Genomic DNA, 19921 nt, shown 5'->3' on the forward strand with positions numbered 1-19921 from the left:
TTAAGCGTTTACTACCTATAAACTATCGGTTTTGGTCCGTTTTAGTACCTAAACTTTCATTTTTTTTTCAAAAATTAACGTTAAATTTTGAATTGGGGTACTAAAATGAAACAAAAACTAAAGTTTATGTATGATTTTAAAAAAGATTGAAAGTTTAAGTACTAAAATAGACAAAAACTGATAATTTGTGATGTAAGGTATTTCTACCTTGTTGATTGATTGTGGATCTAGAAAGGAAGCAAAACAACCTGCATAAGTAAATGGCTCAAATAGATGGTTTGGGTGGTAATTGTAAAGGTGAAATGGTAGGCTATTTATGATATGAGAAATGATAGCGGAAGTATGTTGTTATGGTTATGGTTTGGGTGAAGAAACAATGGAAGGTTGTGAGGATAGTATCTTAGAAATGACCAAGGAAGAACCAATGCTATAGAGAACAAAGACTCAACCTTACAAATCCTTTCTAAGGGGGGTGGTAACAAGGACTTGGACCCACTATCTATATAGAGATAGGAACCACATGTATCAAGGGAAAGGGATTGACGCCACAAGTAATAAATTACTTGATAAGTCGATAAAAGTCACAAGGACTTAAGCAAAGATAATAATCTCACTTTTAATTTATAAGAAAGGTGTGTACAAATGAAATAGTACTAGCCTATTTATAGTTTTTGAAGGGACTTGGTTGAATAGGTACATAATGGTTTGGCCAGCCCTTGTGTCTCCCTATAATGACATAAATTAATTAATAAATAACTTGAATAAAAAGGTGTTGGTTCGGTTGGAATGGAGGGGCATGTATCATGGTCGAATAGCACTTGAAACCCTTCAAGTTGGCGCCAAATTAGAGGAGAAATGATGCTTGGCCGAATGGATAGGTGACCATTCATCTTGGTGCCTAAATGGGGTCACACGCATAGCACATGGCTTGGCTGATCACAAGGCATGCACATGGCTCTCTAGGATGCTTGTGGTGCAACTTTATGCATAGGATGAAGGCCAAGCATGGGCAGTAGCCTTGGGCGTGACTTGAGCTACCTTCAAGCTTGCATGTGCTTAGCTAGCTAACAATGTTAATGCTGGTGGTGAACGAACTCCTTAGTCGTGGCCTCCCAAGCTTCATAGCATCACATTCAACTACAATTGATGTCACCTTTTGCAACCTATCTTCAAATAGTCCAACTAGCTAAGATTAGCTAGCCTTGAGCTCCTCCAGCTGAGTTGAGCTTTCCTTATTGTTCCATGAGCTGCCATGATGTTTGTAAGCTGATTGTGAGCTGCATATGGCTTCCAAATACTTTACCAAGCTATCCCAATGTGTTCCATGCTCTAATGAACCTACATGTGCAAGGAAAACAAGGTAATTCAATGACAATGAGCTTGTATGAGCTAATTACCTTGATGTCGTGCATGATCATGGTCTTGTGAGCTATGAATGCATGACATAAGCTAAGTATATCATCATATAAGATATGTAAGCTAATATATAAGGTCTAGGAGCTAAAATGAATGCATATGAGCTAATAAATGAATGATACACATGCTGCCATTTCATAAATGTAATGAATCATGCTTAATATGAATGCAATATTATTCTAATATGCTAAACATACTTAAATATCAATGTGTTTCAATTGTAAAGATGTGTACATGCTAAGTTATCTGTTAGCTACATAACTAGTAACCTTAACATGATATGTATTATAATAGCATATATGATCAAACTAATATAAAATAAATATAACATAGAAATGTTCAAGAATACTCCCTTTGTATGTGAAAACGTGCTTGCATCAATTTGGGTATTAAACATGTAATTTACCCAATTATTAATGTAAATGACTGTGTGTATTACTTGTAAATAAATTATACTATTAATTGGTTTATTAGTTTGAATTTTAACATTATGAACCAGAAGATTGATTTGAAAGAAATATATATATGTAGATATGGATAACAATTTAATCTTTTTGAAATTAAACGAAGAATCACTAATTATGATGATTAATCGAACTATTAATTTGCAAATAAGTATGTGTATTAACTGAAAATAAATTATCAACTATTAATTGGTCTATTAGTTTAGATCTTGACATTATGAATGAGGAAGATTGAGTTGAAAGAATCACTTTCAGAATATATCTATGCAATATCAAATATAAATTAATTGGTCAACATATGGTAAATTATACGTTTAATATCCAAACTATCAATTTTGGTTCGTTTTATTACCTGAACTTTTAGTTTTTTCAAAATCCTAAAGTTTAGTTTTTGTTCCATTTTAGTACACTCGTTTAAAATTTAACATTAAGTTTTGAAAAAAAAATATGAAATTTTAGGTATTAAAACGGATTAAAACTGATAGTTTAGGTATTAAACACGTTAAATTTTTGCCCCATTTTCGTTCGTGAATTCTATTTTTCCTAGTTGTGAATTCTCTTTTCATCCATTTAGGCTTAGGGAGGTTTTTAATAAGGCTTACGGTCTATGTAATTGCTATTTTAATAAAATTATCTTGCTGAGCAAAAAAAAAACTTTAGGCAGGGTTTTGAAAAAATTGAAAGTTTAAGTACTAAAACGGACCAAAACTGATAGTTTATATACTAAACGCGTAATTTATCCAAAATTATGTATATATGATTATACTGAAAAAAATTGAAAATATAAATCATATAAATAAATTTATGACATGAATATGATAATAAATTAGGTATTCTTGGTGAGTGCCCATCAAATTGAGATCAAAGAATTGGACTTTGTTGTTGTGCAATTCAAAGTTGCCAAGAACTTCATGGTATGGGCAAATGGCAGTTAGATATTCAAACCGAATATTTTGTACCATACTACCTTATTTTGGCCGAATACAATTTGACAAAACAATCAAGTAATGTGTCTTGTTCTTTTTCCCTTTTTGATGTAAGAAAAAAGAATAAAGACATTTATTATGCCTGTACCAGATTTGATTCCCAAATGTTGCTTAATAACTAAAACCTATCTTCTTCCTAAAATTCAAATTTTTTTTAGTCAATAACAATGCACATATATTTTACAGACACAACTGCTTGAACTCGAGACAAACAACATCCTTTAATCAATGAGCACTACAACAAAGTGGGTTTATAGCGGCATTTTTTTAATAAACGTTGGTAACTTTATTGTTATCGTGGCGTTTTTAAAACAAACACCACAAAATAACAAATTTCGCGGCGTTTTGATAGAAACTCCATTAATTTTATGCATATCACGGCGTTTTAAGCAAAAATACCGCTAAAGATTCGTACTTTAGTGGCGTTTGTATACAAACGCCGTTAAAGACTCGTACTTTAGTGGCGTTTTTATACAAACACCATTAAATACTCATACATTAGTGGTGTTTTTATATAAACGCTGTAATAGGACACATATATAATGCCCTTATCGTTTACGATTCTCCGCCATGAAGGAACTTTTTTGAGAACTTTTCGCGACTGAGTGACACGACTCTCCGTTCTTTGCACTTCATGCACCCATCGAGTTTGGCCACCATTAAGGTCCTCTACATTTTTCTTTGGGACTCCATAGTTTTCCAAGACAACTGAAACAATCTATGGGTTGATAATTGAAGACCCCTTCAATGCAAAATGGTACTAAACAACATTCCCTAAACTAAGATAAACCGTGCTTGCTTTTCCTTCTGGAATGCGGTTGAAGATTCTATCTTTTCTGTGTAAAAACAAGATATCTTGTGATGTCATGGTTCTATGATTCATAGGCTGATCCATTTTTGCGATTGGTGGACGACCGAAAGCTACGGTTGGTTAACACCATCCCCGACTAGCCGACTAATGTTTATGGATCTAAAGAAGATGATACTTTCGCTTTAAAAACTCTCTCGGAAATTCAGATAACCCCGGAACAAAGTAGGGAAATTCTTGCCTCTGAAATCATGAAAAGCTTGGGAGATTTGTTGGAGGTAAAACATTTTATCCCAAATTTTGACAATCTTTCACCCCAATGCATCATCAAAGAACTACTATTTTGTGTTGTAATTACCTTACTATAATGTTTGGTGAATTATATGGCAGCCTGAATTGTCCGTTATACGGGCGCAGCTGCTGAGCGAATTCTCGCCCGACAATGTGTGTCCACTTGGTGCTCAGTTGCCTATGGATGCTCAGCATAGAGTATATAAAGCTGGAACAGGAGAGAATAAGTCTATTGAGGTAAATATCCTTGCATCACCTTCTAAATTTTATCTTCCAATGCTTCGAACTCAAGCGATTTCTTCGGCAGGGAGCTTCAATTTTGTCAATAGATGATGATGACGACGAAGAAGAGGACGATACTTTTCTGGAACCATTTGAAGGTCAAGTCAAGGATAGTTCGGAGTTTTCTGGAGAAATTCCAAGACTTGAGGGTGTCAATCAACTCCTGGCATCGGTATGTCCACTATGACATTCAATTTTCTTTATCTGCACAGCTATTGGAGGCGGCATATCTAGGGATGGGGTCGGGTTGGGTCGGGTTTTTGGTCCATCCGACCCGACCCGAGAAGAAGGGGACCTCCACCCGTGACCTGATCCGACGAAATTAATTTTTCACCCGACCAAATAGATAGTTTAAAAAACCCGACCCGAAATAATAAAAAAATTTATTTTTATTCTATAAAAACAGTGACTAAATTGAAAAAAAATATATGGAGGAGTATTATTGTAATTATTCTTAAATATATAGGGTAAAATTATATATTTTTTCCGGGTCGGGTCGGGTCAGATTTTTTTCACCCTAAACCCGAACCCGACCCAACCCGAACACCACATTAAAAAAACCCGACCCGAACCAGATTTTTTTAAAGAAAAATCCGACCCGATCCGATCGGGTCGGGTCGGAACCCGTCGGGTTCGGGTTAGATGCCCATCCCTAGGCATATCAGTTCGGAAGAAGTCCAAGCTCCACCGGTCTGGACATGTCTTACAAAGAAATAGCCCGTCATTGAGAGACACCGGTGACGGGGAAGCAGCAAAAGATGTCTCCTTTGATGAGTACCCAACCGAGACAAGAAAGCTCGATTAGCTTCTCTTTTCAACATCCAGATAACATGGCAATACAGGTAAACATGTCATATACACCACGCACATGCCTCATTACTTCGAAATTGTGTTGCTTTCCACGCAAGAATAGTACGTGTTTTGAGACCCTAAGAACACGAATCGCTCTAAAAAGAATCTAACGTTCACAACCAAACTTAAAATGCAGTCGGAACTGGTCCTCGGGCAAATCAACAGTACCGATCCGTTCAAACAACTGATCGACCCTCTTCCGATGCCGTGTGCAACTGTGTACCATAATCATTCCCCATTCTTCTGTCTACCAGACTCGACTCCATATGATAACTTTCTAAATGCTGCTGGATGTTGATCCTCTAGAAGTATTTATAGAGTTAAGTTTTCGAGCACGAAATTCCGGGGTTACGTAGAATGTAGCTTTCTAAACGCCGCAAGTATCCAACTTTCTAAAAATTCTATCTAAGTTCTCCATAATGATTAATGTGTTGTTGACTATGTTTTATGTTTGAACTGATATTAGAATGGATACTCTTTTTCCCGTTTAAATTTGGAAGGTTTTTGATGAGACCTATACTAATATTTCCCTGTGTATGATCATTTCTTAATGGAGTCATACCTTTCACCAAAAAAATATTTTAAATAAAAATAAATTTAAATAATTTAACTCAAAATCAAATATAATCATAAAATATGTATTTTATTAAGTGAAGGAGCCTAATCAAACTGTTCATATTTCTATTTTAATAAATTTTTTGTATATGATTTTCTTTAAATAGTCTATGATGATTATAAGATAATATTTATGGATAACATATACATTTTTCTACAAATATACTTATTCAAACTTAGAATAATTTATCTTTAACCATTAAGGTTACGAGTTTGATATATATATATATATATATATAAGTGTATATCCTGAATGGTTACTAATATCATATGCATACGTCCATATTTACCGTTTACACCTTGCATTAATGTCCAAAACAAAATTAAGAAAAGAGTTAGCTAGCTCTATACTAATATATACGACAATATTTAGTAATTAATATATCAATACCTTTTAATGTGACGCTCTTGTTATGGTTCTTACCTATCGGTTCGACCAAAATTTTACCCGGATAGCTGGTGGAATTATTTGTTGACCGGTCTACAAATGCCACGTAATCCTAGCTACAGTCCTAGAAGCTGTTCTCATGCAATCTGCAATGAACAACGTGTGCCATACCAGAAACCAAATTTCTTATAATTAGTATATACATGGTGCATATAATAATAAGATGAATATGAGGTTGTATCAATTTAATTTAAGAGTTATGTCACATATATTTACTATTTTTAGAACTGGTTTGGTATTGAAATATGGAGAAGAGGTAAAGTTATATAATTTTAATTCATTTTTATGTATTTATTTATTGAGTCCCTTAACTATTAAAAATTACAAAATGTTCCCTCAACTATAGGAGTTGCTTTGCAGAGTCTCTCGACTATTAAAAGTTATAAAATGATCACTTGACTATTCATTATGTTCCAAATTCGTCTTTTTACGTTAAAAAATAAACGATAATCTGAGTTTGACGTTAACATGCTAACTGGGATATAATAGTTGTTTGAGATTATGAGATAATATTTTGTCATATCTCAGTTAGCAGGTTAACGTACAACTCAGATCACTGTCAAATTTTTAACGGAAAATGAAGGATTTGGAACATAATGAATAGTCTCAAGTGGCCCGTTTTGTAACTTTTAATAGTTAAGGGACTCAACAAAGCAACTCCCTATAGTCGGAGGATCATTTTGTAACTTTTAATTATCGGATGACTTAATAAAATAATATCCTATAATCATGGGACTATTTATGTACTTTACCCTTATTTATTTTCATTATATTAGATAACTAATCGCTAAGCCACTACTAAATATAAAATTATACATTTTTCAAAGCATATCAGAGTTAATAAATAGGTTTTTTTTTAAGAGTTAATAAATAGTTACCGTGTAAATATAAGGATCTTTTTGCCCTCCTGTTCCTGATCTCTTCACTTCTTCCTGCCTTAGCAACCTGCAGACAAATCATTTTTCTATTAGCATATCTTCCACCCTTAACTCGTCAAAGCTTTATGATCAATGACAAAATTTTGCCAAGTGGATCCATTGAATAAGTTTTCTAGATGCATTTCCAGCCGTTCAATCATACAACTTGGTTGCATTGATCATCTGTGCACCCTACGAACTTATAGAAATGGACACGTGGGTGAGATACTATGGTGACACGTATCAAAGAATAGAAAAGGAGAGTGACTGTACATTCGAAGGGCTTTGCTAGTGTCCGGACTGTCGCCAAGCACTCGACGAATGTTAACCTCAGAGAAGCAACCACCGGAGAGCAATTTCAAAATGGCTTCCGCTCGGCGGCACATGTGATTCGAGCCGCCGCTGTGCCTCTTCCTTTGTATTTTCTCAGCTTTGGCCGGTTTACGTTGGCTTCGCGCGCTTGAGATGCCGCTGGATGAGCTGCTCGACAAGCACGACGTCGTCTCATCCTTTGCAATATTCGATGAGATCAATGACCTGAAGGATGATATTTTCCGGTTATCGGAGCTCAGGTAGATCCTCGATCGCCTCTTCTTTACGACCTGCGTAAGTTTATCAAAGAAATTAAACTCCAAACATGAAAATGAAAATTGAAAAATTACAAAAAAACTTGAATCGAACTTTGAAATTCAAAATCCAAGAGAGAAAACATAAATCAAAGGCACATAATCAAATGTAATTCGAATAAGATTGCAATCAAAGAATTATAAAAGGAATCATCTACAAGGCTTGCTTCGATGCTCAGAGAAAAAAAATTAGAAGTAATTAATTGCTATGAAGCTATCTGGTTTGCAGATTGCATAAGGAGGAAAGTTAACGTAAACTTCGAAGAAAGTAAAGCAGCTCGAGTTTTGAATCGGAACAAGTTCGGAGAAGTCGGCGATCGATCCGACTTGGTTGAAATTTTGAATTATTAACTCAGAGTGAATGATCGTACCACAAAAATCCATGCTAAATCATTGCGTATTAGATGTAAGAAATAACAGTCAGATCCTGCATATCAAATATCATCCAAACACTATTCCAAACAGAGTGTTGATCAATTGAAGAAGGTAATAAACACTAACGAAATTGACGAAAAACAAACAAAACGCCGCGTAAAGAGGAGAAACAGAGTAAGGCAAGGGAACCTTGAGCTTGAACTCATGGCAGCGAGCCACAGCAGCGATGATCCTTAGCATCTTCCGCTGCTTCCGAGAGGACGACTGATGAGTAGTGAGAGAGGAACCGCAGGATTCGGATTCTGTCGAAGAGATCAATATGTTTGTTTTTCCTTTCGTCTCGCCATCACAACAACCGATCATCAACCTTTCAAAAAACGCAAAAGAACAGAAAAAGGCTATCATCAATTGAAATGAAATTCGAAAAACAATCGATCGATAATTTGAAATTTCTTTTTCTTTTGAACTTACTTGGGAGGCTGAGTGGAAAGGACGAGAAGAGCCGAAGCCACTGTTCGCTCTAGAGGAGATGGAAACGTAGCCATTGTTTGAAAATTGGCGGGCTGGCTTTAATGATTATTTGCGCTTCAGGCCACTTTGGGCTCGCCGTGTCAAAAAGAAAATTATGAGAAATTTTGACGTGTGACAGTCTTAATATACGATTAAGGAAAAACGTTATCGGTTTTGTTATTATTTTTTTAATAAAATTGGTAAAAAAATTACCGAAAATATTATTATTTTTACCAGTTTTGTTATTATTGGACGCTTTACCGGTTTTATTAACATATCCGGTAAAGCGCTACATAAAAATTATTTTTCTATCAGTTTTGTTATTATTGGACACTTTACCGGAAATATTAAAAAATATTAATGTTTTAGGTAGAAATAATAATGTTTTAGGTAATTTTTACTGATTTTTTTAAAAAATAATAACAAAACAAATAACGTCTTTCCTTAACCGTATATTAAAACTGTCGCACTGTAGAACTTCCCGAATATTATAGGTTATAAAATCTAGTAGAGTTAGATTCTTAAATGAGAATTGAATTTTCTCGATATTTTTTTCATTTATAATACTTGCAAAAAAATTTAAAAGATATTAAATTATTTTTTATATTAATTATTCAATTATTTTTTAAATCATATATAAAATTACGTTTTGTTTCTATGTTCATACTCCTATGTTAAATTTTATCGTTGACTTCACCTAAATGGAGACATGACATGATACAAAACATTTTAAATCCTTAAAATTTAAACACTTTATCAAATTGAATATGAACTATTAAGTTGTTAATAATTCGCTTAATTATTAAGAAATTAAATATTAAAATAAATAGTAAAGTGTATAAATGGTCCCTTACTAAAAGATGTTACTTTGTTGAGTCTTTTGGCAATTAAAAATTATAAAATAGTCTTTCGAGCATAGGACGTTATTTTGTTGAGTCCATCGACTATTAAAATTCACCTAACTATTCATATGTTCCAAACGCATTCTTTTTCGTTAAAAGATTAATGACGGACTGAGCTAAACATTAACCTATTGATTAAGATATGATAATTTGTTAAGATTTTGGGATCAGATTTTATCATATTATAATCAACAGGTTAAAATCCAGCTTAGATTACCGTTAATTTTTAATAGAAAATGATGAGTTTAAAACATATTAATAGCTACGTAAAAATTTTGTAACTTTTAATAGATAAAGAACTCAACAAAACAATGTTTTATAATCAAATGATCATTTCATAACATTTAATAGTCCAATGACTTAACAAAACAAAAGCATATAATCGAAATCATTTATATACTTTACTCTAAAATAAATCTAAACTTATATTAGAATAAATTTAGCTCCATCATAAGACAAGCATAAACTATAAAAGGACTAGTGTCATCGTCGCATGACATTTGTTTTTGCCTAAAATAGCGGCTTTGCCTCTGCCTCTCAAAGTATTTTCCCACCATCCAAACGGTAACCCAAGTTACTCGTTACCTGTCTTAACCATCATAGTCCATTCAATCATTTTTCCGTTTCCTAATTCAATAATCTCGGGAAAAACTCCAAAAAAAGCAATAATAATTAGATAACAGTTAGAAAGAGAAGCACTCACCCGACATTAACCAGTGCTATATAATCCACGTTTATTTTTCGAAGTTTATTTCCTTTTCGTTCCCACCTTTTAATTTGCCAGCTCTGTTTGGTTCTTTCCCTTCTCTTCCTCAAACCCAAAGATCTTTCTCATTTTTTCATAAGCTTCGGAGGAGGTGTCAGTGGTATGATATTTTTGTTTTTCAATTTATTATTCATTCGGTTCTTCATGTTGTTCATGTTTGATTTGATGTTTGTTGTTCTGGGTATGCTTGATTTTGCCTTCATTTTAATGTGATTTACTTTTTTTCTTGATTTTAATTCCCGTGATTGATCATGTTAAATGATGCTAAGACGAATGGCTCTATGGGGCCAGCTCTAAAAATCCTTTGTTGCCTTGCAAACTTCAATTTATTTGTGTGATCAAATCGAACAGTACATTGCTTCACTCGGAGCGTTCATTACGAGTTTTTATAGGATGCCCCCGTGTTTTGAGAAAGATTGAAGTGGTTATTCTCTAAGGGCTTGGAACAATTGCAAGCAAACTTTTGAGACTAGGCCATTTTGGGGTAAGTTGTCCTTTCTTATTTTAGATTTTTAGTATGAAAATGATGGATGATTGTTTAAAGAACAGGAGTTTGTTTTATTTTTTGGCATGAGGAATATGACTATAGGATCATGTAGCGTCGGAAAATCTGTGCATATAGGGTAAGATGATTATTTTTGCTTTAATGAAGAATGCTGATTAGATTGTTGATTATGGGAACATCATCTTGATGTTTTGGATTCTGCATTGTTAGACGCATGGACATAATACATTGCTCACCTTCATTCAAGCTGAAAAGCTGCAATTTATATTTGCAATTTGTTTTCTCACCTTCATGCAATGCACTCATTAATAACTTTAGAAAGTCCATGGTTCTAATGAAATTATCGTGCGGTTTGTGTGAAATTTCTTTTGCTGAAGATTGTTAAAGCCGGGACTTCTTTTTGAATTGATGCTGTTATTGAAAGCCAAACTATTTTTTTTTTCTTTTTTACTGAGTACTAGACTCACATCTTTCGTTTTCTGCTTATATAACGATTTTCGAAAATAGGAACATATTTTTAGGCATTGTCCTCTAAATTAATTGTCCTTGCATGACCTGGTACCTGTATTATCTCTTGTAAGTTTTTTACTTCCATAATGCCAAAGGTTGGATTCTAAAGTTGAGTTTTTGCTTAAGAAACAGTGACAAGGAAAACTCCAAGAAATGTCTAGCTCTGTAAAACTTCTGGATCCTGCATTTCATGGAGCGGGTCAGAAACCGTATCCTTAAAATAAAGGGCATATAAGTTGTGATGTTATTAACCTTTTTTCCTTTTAACTTTTTCATTATATAGGTGTATTGGATTTTTTTTATCGAAAAGAGAGACTGGAATCAGTCACTAAGTTTTGTCCAATCACAGAAAGAAAAAGGATAATGCAAATGCTCTTGTTTCATTTTAAGATGTGTGCTTATGTTGCATATATGTCCTAATAATTTTTTTTCACTTTAAGGCTGTTTTCCTTGACATCTTCTAGTGGGACTGAAATTTGGCGTATTGAGAATTTGCAGCCAGTTCCTTTGCCAAAGTCTGACTATGGAAAATTCTACATGGGCGATTCTTACATTGTCTTACAGGTGCCACTCTTGTATGGATTCACATTTTATTTTTAATTTGCATCTATATATACAAATATATATATTTATATATTTGTAGACAACAGCGGGCAAAGGCGGTTCAAATCTGTATGATATACACTTCTGGATCGGTAAAGATACCAGTCAGGTGTGCTTTTGCTTCATTTTCTTCTACTTTAACTTTTTTGAGGATTTAAATTTTCTTCCAAATGAACTATAAAATCATTTGAGATGGTGTTGGAACATGCAGGATGAAGCTGGAACAGCTGCTATTAAAGCCATTGAGCTAGATGCAGTATTAGGAGGGCGTGCCGTGCAGCACAGGGAACTTCAAGGTCATGAATCTGACCAATTTTTGTCCTACTTTAAACCTTGCCTTATACCACTGGAGGGTGGCATTGCTTCTGGAATTAAAGAACCCGAAGAAGGAGAGTTAGAGACACGTTTATACGTCTGCAGAGGAAAGCGAGTTGTGAAATTGAAACAGGTAGATGAAGCTCTTTACTAAGTTTGAAACACATTTATATGTAACTATTGTACATCTGGGGAAATACCATTTTCTATTATGATGTTTCAGGTTCGGTTTGATCGGTCTTCACTGAATCATGACGATGTATTTATCCTGGACACTCAAAACAAGATTTATCAGTTCAATGGTGCAAATTCTGATATCCAGGAAAGGGCAAAGGCATTAGAAGTTACTCGGTTTTTAAAGGAAAAGTATCACGATGAAAAGTGTGATGTTTCAATTGTTGGTGAGGATCCATGCATTCACAATATAAACAATGTTGTTTCTTCAGCTTTTCTACTTCTCACTTCTATGTGCATAAATATAATCACCTTGCCAGATGATGGGAAATTGGGCTCCGAATCCAACTCTGATGAGTTCTGGGTCTTCTTTGGTGGTTTTGCTCCATTAGGCAAGAAGGTTACCAGTGAAGATGATAATATTCCTGGTACTGCTCCTGCTAAACTTTATAGGTAATTCCATAAGTGTGTCTTTTGTTTTCTTTACTAGTAGGGACATGACGATTTTGTCATGTCTAAAAAGGTATATGTCTTTATTAATTGCTAAACTGGAATCATGGGTTCCTTTAGCATAACTGACGGTGAGCTGAAGCCTGTTGAAGGCAAACTATTAAAAGACCTTTTGGAGAACAAAAAATGCTATCTACTAGACTGTGGTGCTGAGGTTTTTGTTTGGGTTGGACGGGCGACACACATAGACGACAGGAAAACTGCCAGTCAAGTTGTTGAGGTAGAACTAGAGCCTAGAGGCTTCGATTTCTTCATGATTTATGTATTTAAAGAATGTTAATTCTCGTTTCTTAACTTTTATCTCCAGGATTTTGTCACTAGGGAGAATAGAGTACAAACAGCTCGTATAACCCGTGTCATCCAAGGATATGAAAGTAATTCATTCAAGTCAAATTTTGATTCATGGCCGGTAGGGTCAAAACCTCCTAGTGTTGAGGAGGGAAGAGGAAAAGTAGCCGGTATGAGTTATGGCCACTTAATAAGTTACAGATAACATGTTTTTATGGCTAACTTCATTGAATGGTATGTTTTTTTTCCTACTCCTTAGCTTTTCTGAAGAAACAAGGAGTTGGTGCCAAGGGAATGAGCAAAATCACTCCTGTTCCTGTGAATGTAGAAGTTCCTCCTTTGCTCGAAGGCAGTGGAAAGATGGAGGTTGAGTGCACAGTGTTCTTTTAGTTGGTTTTTAGGTATTGGACTTGAAGGCACTAACAATTTATATGGCTATGGTGGTGTTGCTTGTTTTTCAGGTATGGTGCATTAATGACAGTCTCAAGACGCCGTTGCCGAACGATGATATCGGTAAATTCTACAGCGGAGACTGTTACATTGTGCTTTATAACTACCACTCAGATGAGAGGAAAGAAGATTACTTCCTGTGCTGTTGGATTGGGAACGACAGCATTGAGGTAATCATGTTCTTAGTCTTGATGTACTTGATTCTAGTGATGATCATTTTCACTAAAAAAGTTTTACTTGATGTACTTGATTCTAGTGATGATCATTTTCACTAAAAAAGTTTTACTGTCTAAAAGTATATGCATTTCTCGATTCAGGAGGACCAACAGACGGCTTATAAGTACGCTACTACGTTTTGTAACTCGTTAAAGGGGAGGCCTGTTCAGGTATCATATTAAATTTGACTGTGTATTATGATTCCAATGCTTTTGTTTCTAATAGATGCTTCTCACAGGGTCGAGTGTTTGAAGGTAAAGAGCCACCCCAATTCATTGCACTTTTTCAACCTATGGTGGTCCTTAAGGTATTAGATTCTACCTCGAAGTTTAAGAATCTTGTTTTTCAATTGCTCAGAAATTTTCGGTTTGAATTGGTTGGTTATCAAGTGATCTTCTTGTGGATTTCTGTTTAGGGTGGTCAAAGCAGTGGTTATAAAAAGAGTTTAGCCGACAAAGGCTTGACAGATGAAACCTACACAGCAGATTCTTCTGCACTATTTCGTATATCAGGAACTGACGTGCACAATAATAAAGTACTGCAAGTCAATGCGGTATGTTTGGTCGGTCACTCGGTTTTAAACGTCGAATGCTCGAATGTGTTTTTCCTAGAAACTTACATGGAAATGAAGAATTGATTTTGTTTTGCATGCCAGTACTTTTTAGACCTCCAATCACCATCATTAAATGTATGATATTGTTTGATATAAATTGTCTTATGAATAATGAGATACAAGCTACTATATTGTTATGATGCCTGCAGCATGATTACCTATTCCTTTTGTATCCGAATGCCAATTCCACCTTGTTATTTACAATTAATTTTCAGCTGACAACGCTGTTGAACTCGACCGAGTGTTTCCTCCTGCAATCTGAACAGACGATTTTCTTATGGCAAGGAAACGAAAGCACCAATGAACAGAAGCAATTAGCTGCAAAAATTGCCGCATTTTTTAAGGTAGATACTTTATAGAAAGTTGTTTACTTGTAGGATTTTCTGTTAAAAATCCATATCAATTAATGTAATAATCTTGTTTGCATTTAGCCTGGAGTTTCTGTTAAAAACGCTAGAGAAGGAAAAGAGAGCAATTCCTTCTGGCTCGCACTCGGGGGGAAACGAAGTTATACCTGCGAAAAAGCATCTTTTGGGAGTGCCAGGGATCCCCACTTGTTCACTTTCACCTTTAAAAAGGGTTTGTTTTTTATTCATAAATGAAGTTATTAATGAATCTTTTAGCATTCTAACTATTCTTCTTTCGATGATCGTCTGTTTCCTCGTGGACGCCTCAGGAAAGTTCGAGGTGAGTCGGTGTAATTGATATTGTTCCTACAGGTATCGAGCGTATTCAATGTGTAAGTTTACATTTTTTTTGCAGGTGGAGGAGATCTATAATTTCTCACAGGATGATCTCTTGACAGAAGATATCTTGATACTTGACACACATGCAGAAGTGTTTGTCTGGGTTGGTCAGCGCGTAGATGTACTAGAAAAGCAAAGCGTTTTCGAAATCGGTCAGGTGAAGAACGATTATTGATTCCTTTGTCTTGTTATTGTTCCAATATGCATTATTCATTCTAGAAGTTCTTTGCAGAAATATATCGACAGGGCTGCATGTCTGGATGGTTTATCTCCGATTGTTCCACTTTACAAGGTTACTGAAGGAAATGAACCCTGCTTCTTCACAGCATTCTTTTCATGGGATCCCCATCGAGCTACTGTATGTGCTAAGAAATCATTAATCACGGTACCTATGTCGTTGCTTGAGGGTTAGGAAATCTTCAATTGACATTGCTCTTTGGAGAACAGGTGCAAGGAAACTCATACCAGAAGAAGATGGCATTGCTCTTTGGAGCTAGCCTGACATTGCTCTTAGGAGCTAGCCATGCTGCAGAGGTAAACTCTTTCTTTAATTCACATGAAGTTAAAATTTTGGTTTAATCAGTTCGATTTAACTGGTTAATTTGATTTAATTGTTCCCTGAATGATGGAATTTATTCTCTCGAGACAGGACACGTCCATGGGGCTCCAAGGGGGTAAGACTCAAAGGGCTGCGGCTTTAGCTGCCTTATCTTCTGCATTCAATCCATCTCCGGCCAAATCGACCCCTTCGGTAATAAACTGCTTATGCCTCTATACTCATTTCTGAAGTTTTTCAGTGTATGTTTGTATGTATCGGTGGTTCGACATAGATGTGCCTTATTATTGTTTCCTTTGGCTTTTGCAGCCAGTTCCTTGTGCTACACGCAAAACAAAATATTGTTTTCTTACATAATGATTATGACCGAAGTTCGTTGTGTCTGTTTCTTTAGAATCCAAACCATTCATTACATTGCTTACAAATTAACTTGTTCGACATGCACTGTTATTTAAGCCCAGGATCGCTGCCATGAAGGACCGACACAAAGATCTGCAGCTTTAGCAGCTTTAATGACTGCATTAAATCCATCAGCAGAACCCAAAACCTCATCTCCAAAGCCTCCCAGTTCTAGTCAGGGATCGCAAAGAGCTTCAGCTTTGGCAGCTTTAGAGTTTGCATTCAATCCTTCATCGGAAACCAAAACCTCAGCTCCAAAGCATATCAGTTTTCGTCAAGCATCGCAAAGAGCGGCCGCAATAGCGGCTCTTTCCTCTGTTCTCACTGCTGAATGTAAGAAACAACCGCCTGCCTTGTCACCTAAGAAACACTCTAGGAGCACCTCCCCAATAACCAGCCCACCTCGTAAGAACACTTGTACTCTGTCGACCATTAAATTCGGTACATTTCATATGATTCTGAAACTATATCTAATGCATTGAAATCATACAGCCGTGGCAAAGAGTCCAGCAGACCCTTGTGAAGGAAAGGATTCTGCAGAGGTTGCTAAAACCAACGACGATCATTCGGAACCAAAGGAACAGATAGATCAGGACCAGGATGAGGTGCATACAGCCCTCTAAGCACATTCAAATACGATCAACCAATGACCAGTTCTGAAAACCCCGTGACAGATCGAATCCAATCGGAAGGAGGTTTGCTCTGTTGTTTTCTTTTCCCCACTGATGTTCGTGTTCATAGCTCATACTCTTTGATTCCCAGGCTTATTTATCAGATAAGGAGTTCTATACGGTATTCGGGACCGAGAAGAAGCATTATACAAATCGCCAAAGCGGTAGCGAGATGCCGAGAAGAAGCGAGTCGATCTATTCTACAACCATGGCTGCATTCATCACTACCTAACTCACAACCCAACTGCGTCGAAAATCGAGGTTTCGCCTGGTATATATATATACATTAGATGTTTGGATTGCTTTGTGTTACATCTTCTTTGGGGTTAAATGGACTGCTCAAACTTATATCATATGGTTTGCATTTGTATTTGTATTGATCTTCAATTGTAATCTACTGAATATCTGTTTCTATTTGCAAACCTTTAACAAGTTCCCCTATTTTTATTTCATTCATATTTTATTCAAATTATTTTCGAATCGAGTTTAGAAACATTAACTTATTTGATAAACTAATACATAAAAATTTTTTGCTCTCACCTATTCATTATAAAAGTTTAACTCGACTCAGATTCAAAAAACTGAAAAAACTTATTTGAGTCGATTTAAAAAATCTACTAACACGATTTAATTAACTTAAAATTTAGTATTTTCAAACAAAAATTAGATTCAAATCGAATTTTACTCGCTCTTAATTCGCACGACTGATAGCATTAAAAAATAAACAAGCAAATTATATTGTTGACTTGACAATAGATGATCAAAATATAATCAAAATTCTTATGATTACTAAACACTAGATGATCTCGTAGAAATAACCTTTCCTAAAACTTATAATTTGTTGACTTGACAATTCAATTATATTGTTTTCATTTTCCCTTTTTCTTATAAAATTTTGCTTTTAATAATTTGATGATGGATAATATTAATTTCTCCTAATTCTATAACTATATTTAGTTGATAAACCAGGTTGAATAAAATCCATTTCTAATGAATTTGAACACAGGTAATGTTAATAAATCCCAGAAAAATGTGAACCAAATCCAAAAAACAAGTGTTGTTTACATGGTTTCAAAGTTGAAACAAAATCCAGATTGCTTATACCCTTTCAACCATGACCCTTAAGTAGAGTTGTGCATTTTCGAATATCGGATACTATTCGATCCGAAATTTCATATATCTGAAAATTCAGATGACTAAGATTGTGATTCATATCCTATTCGGAAAAAAACCGTGAGCATCGAAGGAAAATTGCCTCCCTGATCCTATGTCAGAAGTCCAAAGAAAAGTTATGATATAAAGTATCTACTCATGTATGCAAACGTATCATCAGAGGATGATCAGGCCAGCTTACCCAATGAGGATGATCCGGATTCGAAATCATCGCATCGACATCTAGGTTCAGACTAGAAAACGTTTTCAGAAAACGCCGTTATATACATGTTTTGTAGTGGAATAGAGCAGCACAGTACATGCATGCTCCACGTGAAACTCATCTTGCAATGGTCATGTCGAAACGATTTTTTTTCTTAAGGGTGAGAAAGTGAGATTTTAAAAACCACATTAATTCGTAATCATCCTCTTTTTAATTTAAAAACAAATACGATTTAAAAGACCTCTCGTTTCGAAAAATTTTGAATTTCCTTTACGATCGAAAAATACGGTTCGAAGAGTCGCCACCAATCTTTGATTAGGGTGTGATTGGGCACCCAAAAATGCTTTGTCATTTTAAATAAAAATTAATTTTAATTAAAACAACAAATTGAGGTCTGCGTTACCAAAACATGAGTTCGGGAGTCGGTTACGTGTGGGGAAGGATTAGCACCCCCACAACGCCCTAAATCGGTACCTAGTCGATTAATTAACGTCTTTGCAATGAACTTTACAAATTCGAATTTAATTTGGTTTTTGATCCCATAAAACAAAAATGTAAATTTTAAAAAATTCAAAAGCACTCAAATAAATTAAATTAAAATTACCGAGTCGCTTTAGAAAGATAAAGAATGTTCGATTATTTACAAATATCGAGACCAGATCTTAAAAGTTATAACAACCTTTTCTCGATAAATTTAAATAAACGAACATTTCCTTTTTTTCGTTCCCAAATTTTAGGCGACAAATCAATTTTTTTTGTTTTACTTTCGGGATACACTTTTAATTTAAAATAGTCAAAATGGCTCTCTAATCAGTTAAGACAAGCCACCCAAGATAATTTTAAATTAAAAGGGTATTACCCTTAGTCCGATTATGTAATAGGCCGAGTTATGCACGTGAAGATATCATACAAATTCATGCAACAAATGCCGTCATACACTTCGTAAATAGATCACTCACATACTTCCACACATAAACTTATCACACACAAAACAAATATAATTAAAGATAACCCTAACAATGGACCTAAATTAAAGAAACTTAGATTTAAGGAATTAATCTAAAAATAAAATAAAATAAAGTGATCTAAATCTAAAGGTTGAGCTTACGGTTAAAGCTCTAAGATTGAATTTAAGTTAAAAAAAGGACTAAACATAAACTAAAATTCTAATTAACCATAATTATTTTAAAAGAAAAGTTATCTAATCTAGGGATCAATTGTAAAATATAATAACCTAAAAAACATATTCAAATATCCACAACTATATTTATTTAAAAAATAAAACTAAAGAACTACAAACTAATCTAATTGATTAACATACCATAAAAATTTAGTTCTAAATAATATTCAATCAAATGAAATGATTAAGAGACTAAATAAGGAAACATAAAAGCAAACATGGATTAGATTCAAATTATTCGCAAACTTAACTAAGGGCTTATTTAGAATAACACAAAAGTCGGATACATAATCAAAAATTAAGACAATGATTAAAACAAAAAAAACATATACATTAAGGAGTTAAACATGAATAACCCGAAAATTGCAATTGAAACCTAAATTTGGAAAATAACGAAATTGAGACAAATGAAATAAATAATTAAAAAAACAAATTCATAAATTAACGCTTCAGATGACTGTTTTTTTAAAAGGATTTACCTTGAGGGACCAAAAGCTAATTTAACCAAAACCTAAACTAAAAAATAAGCCTACTTAACTACATACAGAACAT

At 34.6% G+C, this 19921-nt stretch overlaps 2 protein-coding genes and 1 pseudogene across 2 annotated transcripts; 2 read left to right on the forward strand and 1 right to left on the reverse strand.

Annotated features, from left to right (window-relative positions):
• Positions 1 to 3802: 3802 nt before the first annotated feature.
• LOC120183953 lies at positions 3803 to 5397 on the forward strand. Its single transcript, XM_039188542.1, has 4 exons — positions 3803 to 3952; positions 4065 to 4202; positions 4273 to 4419; positions 5236 to 5397. The coding sequence occupies exons 1-4, from the start codon at positions 3926 to 3928 to the stop codon at positions 5395 to 5397; spliced, it is 474 nt and encodes a 157-aa protein (XP_039044473.1). The 5' UTR covers positions 3803 to 3925.
• Positions 5398 to 6239: 842 nt separating this feature from the next.
• Positions 6240 to 8625, reverse strand: LOC120183954. Its single transcript, XM_039188543.1, has 5 exons — positions 8552 to 8625; positions 8207 to 8447; positions 7353 to 7681; positions 7041 to 7107; positions 6240 to 6248 (listed from the first exon to the last, which is right to left on the reverse strand). The coding sequence occupies exons 1-5, from the start codon at positions 8623 to 8625 to the stop codon at positions 6240 to 6242; spliced, it is 720 nt and encodes a 239-aa protein (XP_039044474.1).
• A 2031-nt stretch (positions 8626 to 10656) lies between these two features.
• LOC120183992 lies at positions 10657 to 17166 on the forward strand (annotated as a pseudogene).
• Positions 17167 to 19921: the final 2755 nt, after the last annotated feature.

This window comes from Hibiscus syriacus, unplaced genomic scaffold, assembly GCF_006381635.1.
Source record: "Hibiscus syriacus cultivar Baekdansim isolate YM2019G1 unplaced genomic scaffold, ASM638163v2 tig00112856_pilon, whole genome shotgun sequence".
Taxonomy (NCBI): Eukaryota; Viridiplantae; Streptophyta; class Magnoliopsida; order Malvales; family Malvaceae; genus Hibiscus; species Hibiscus syriacus.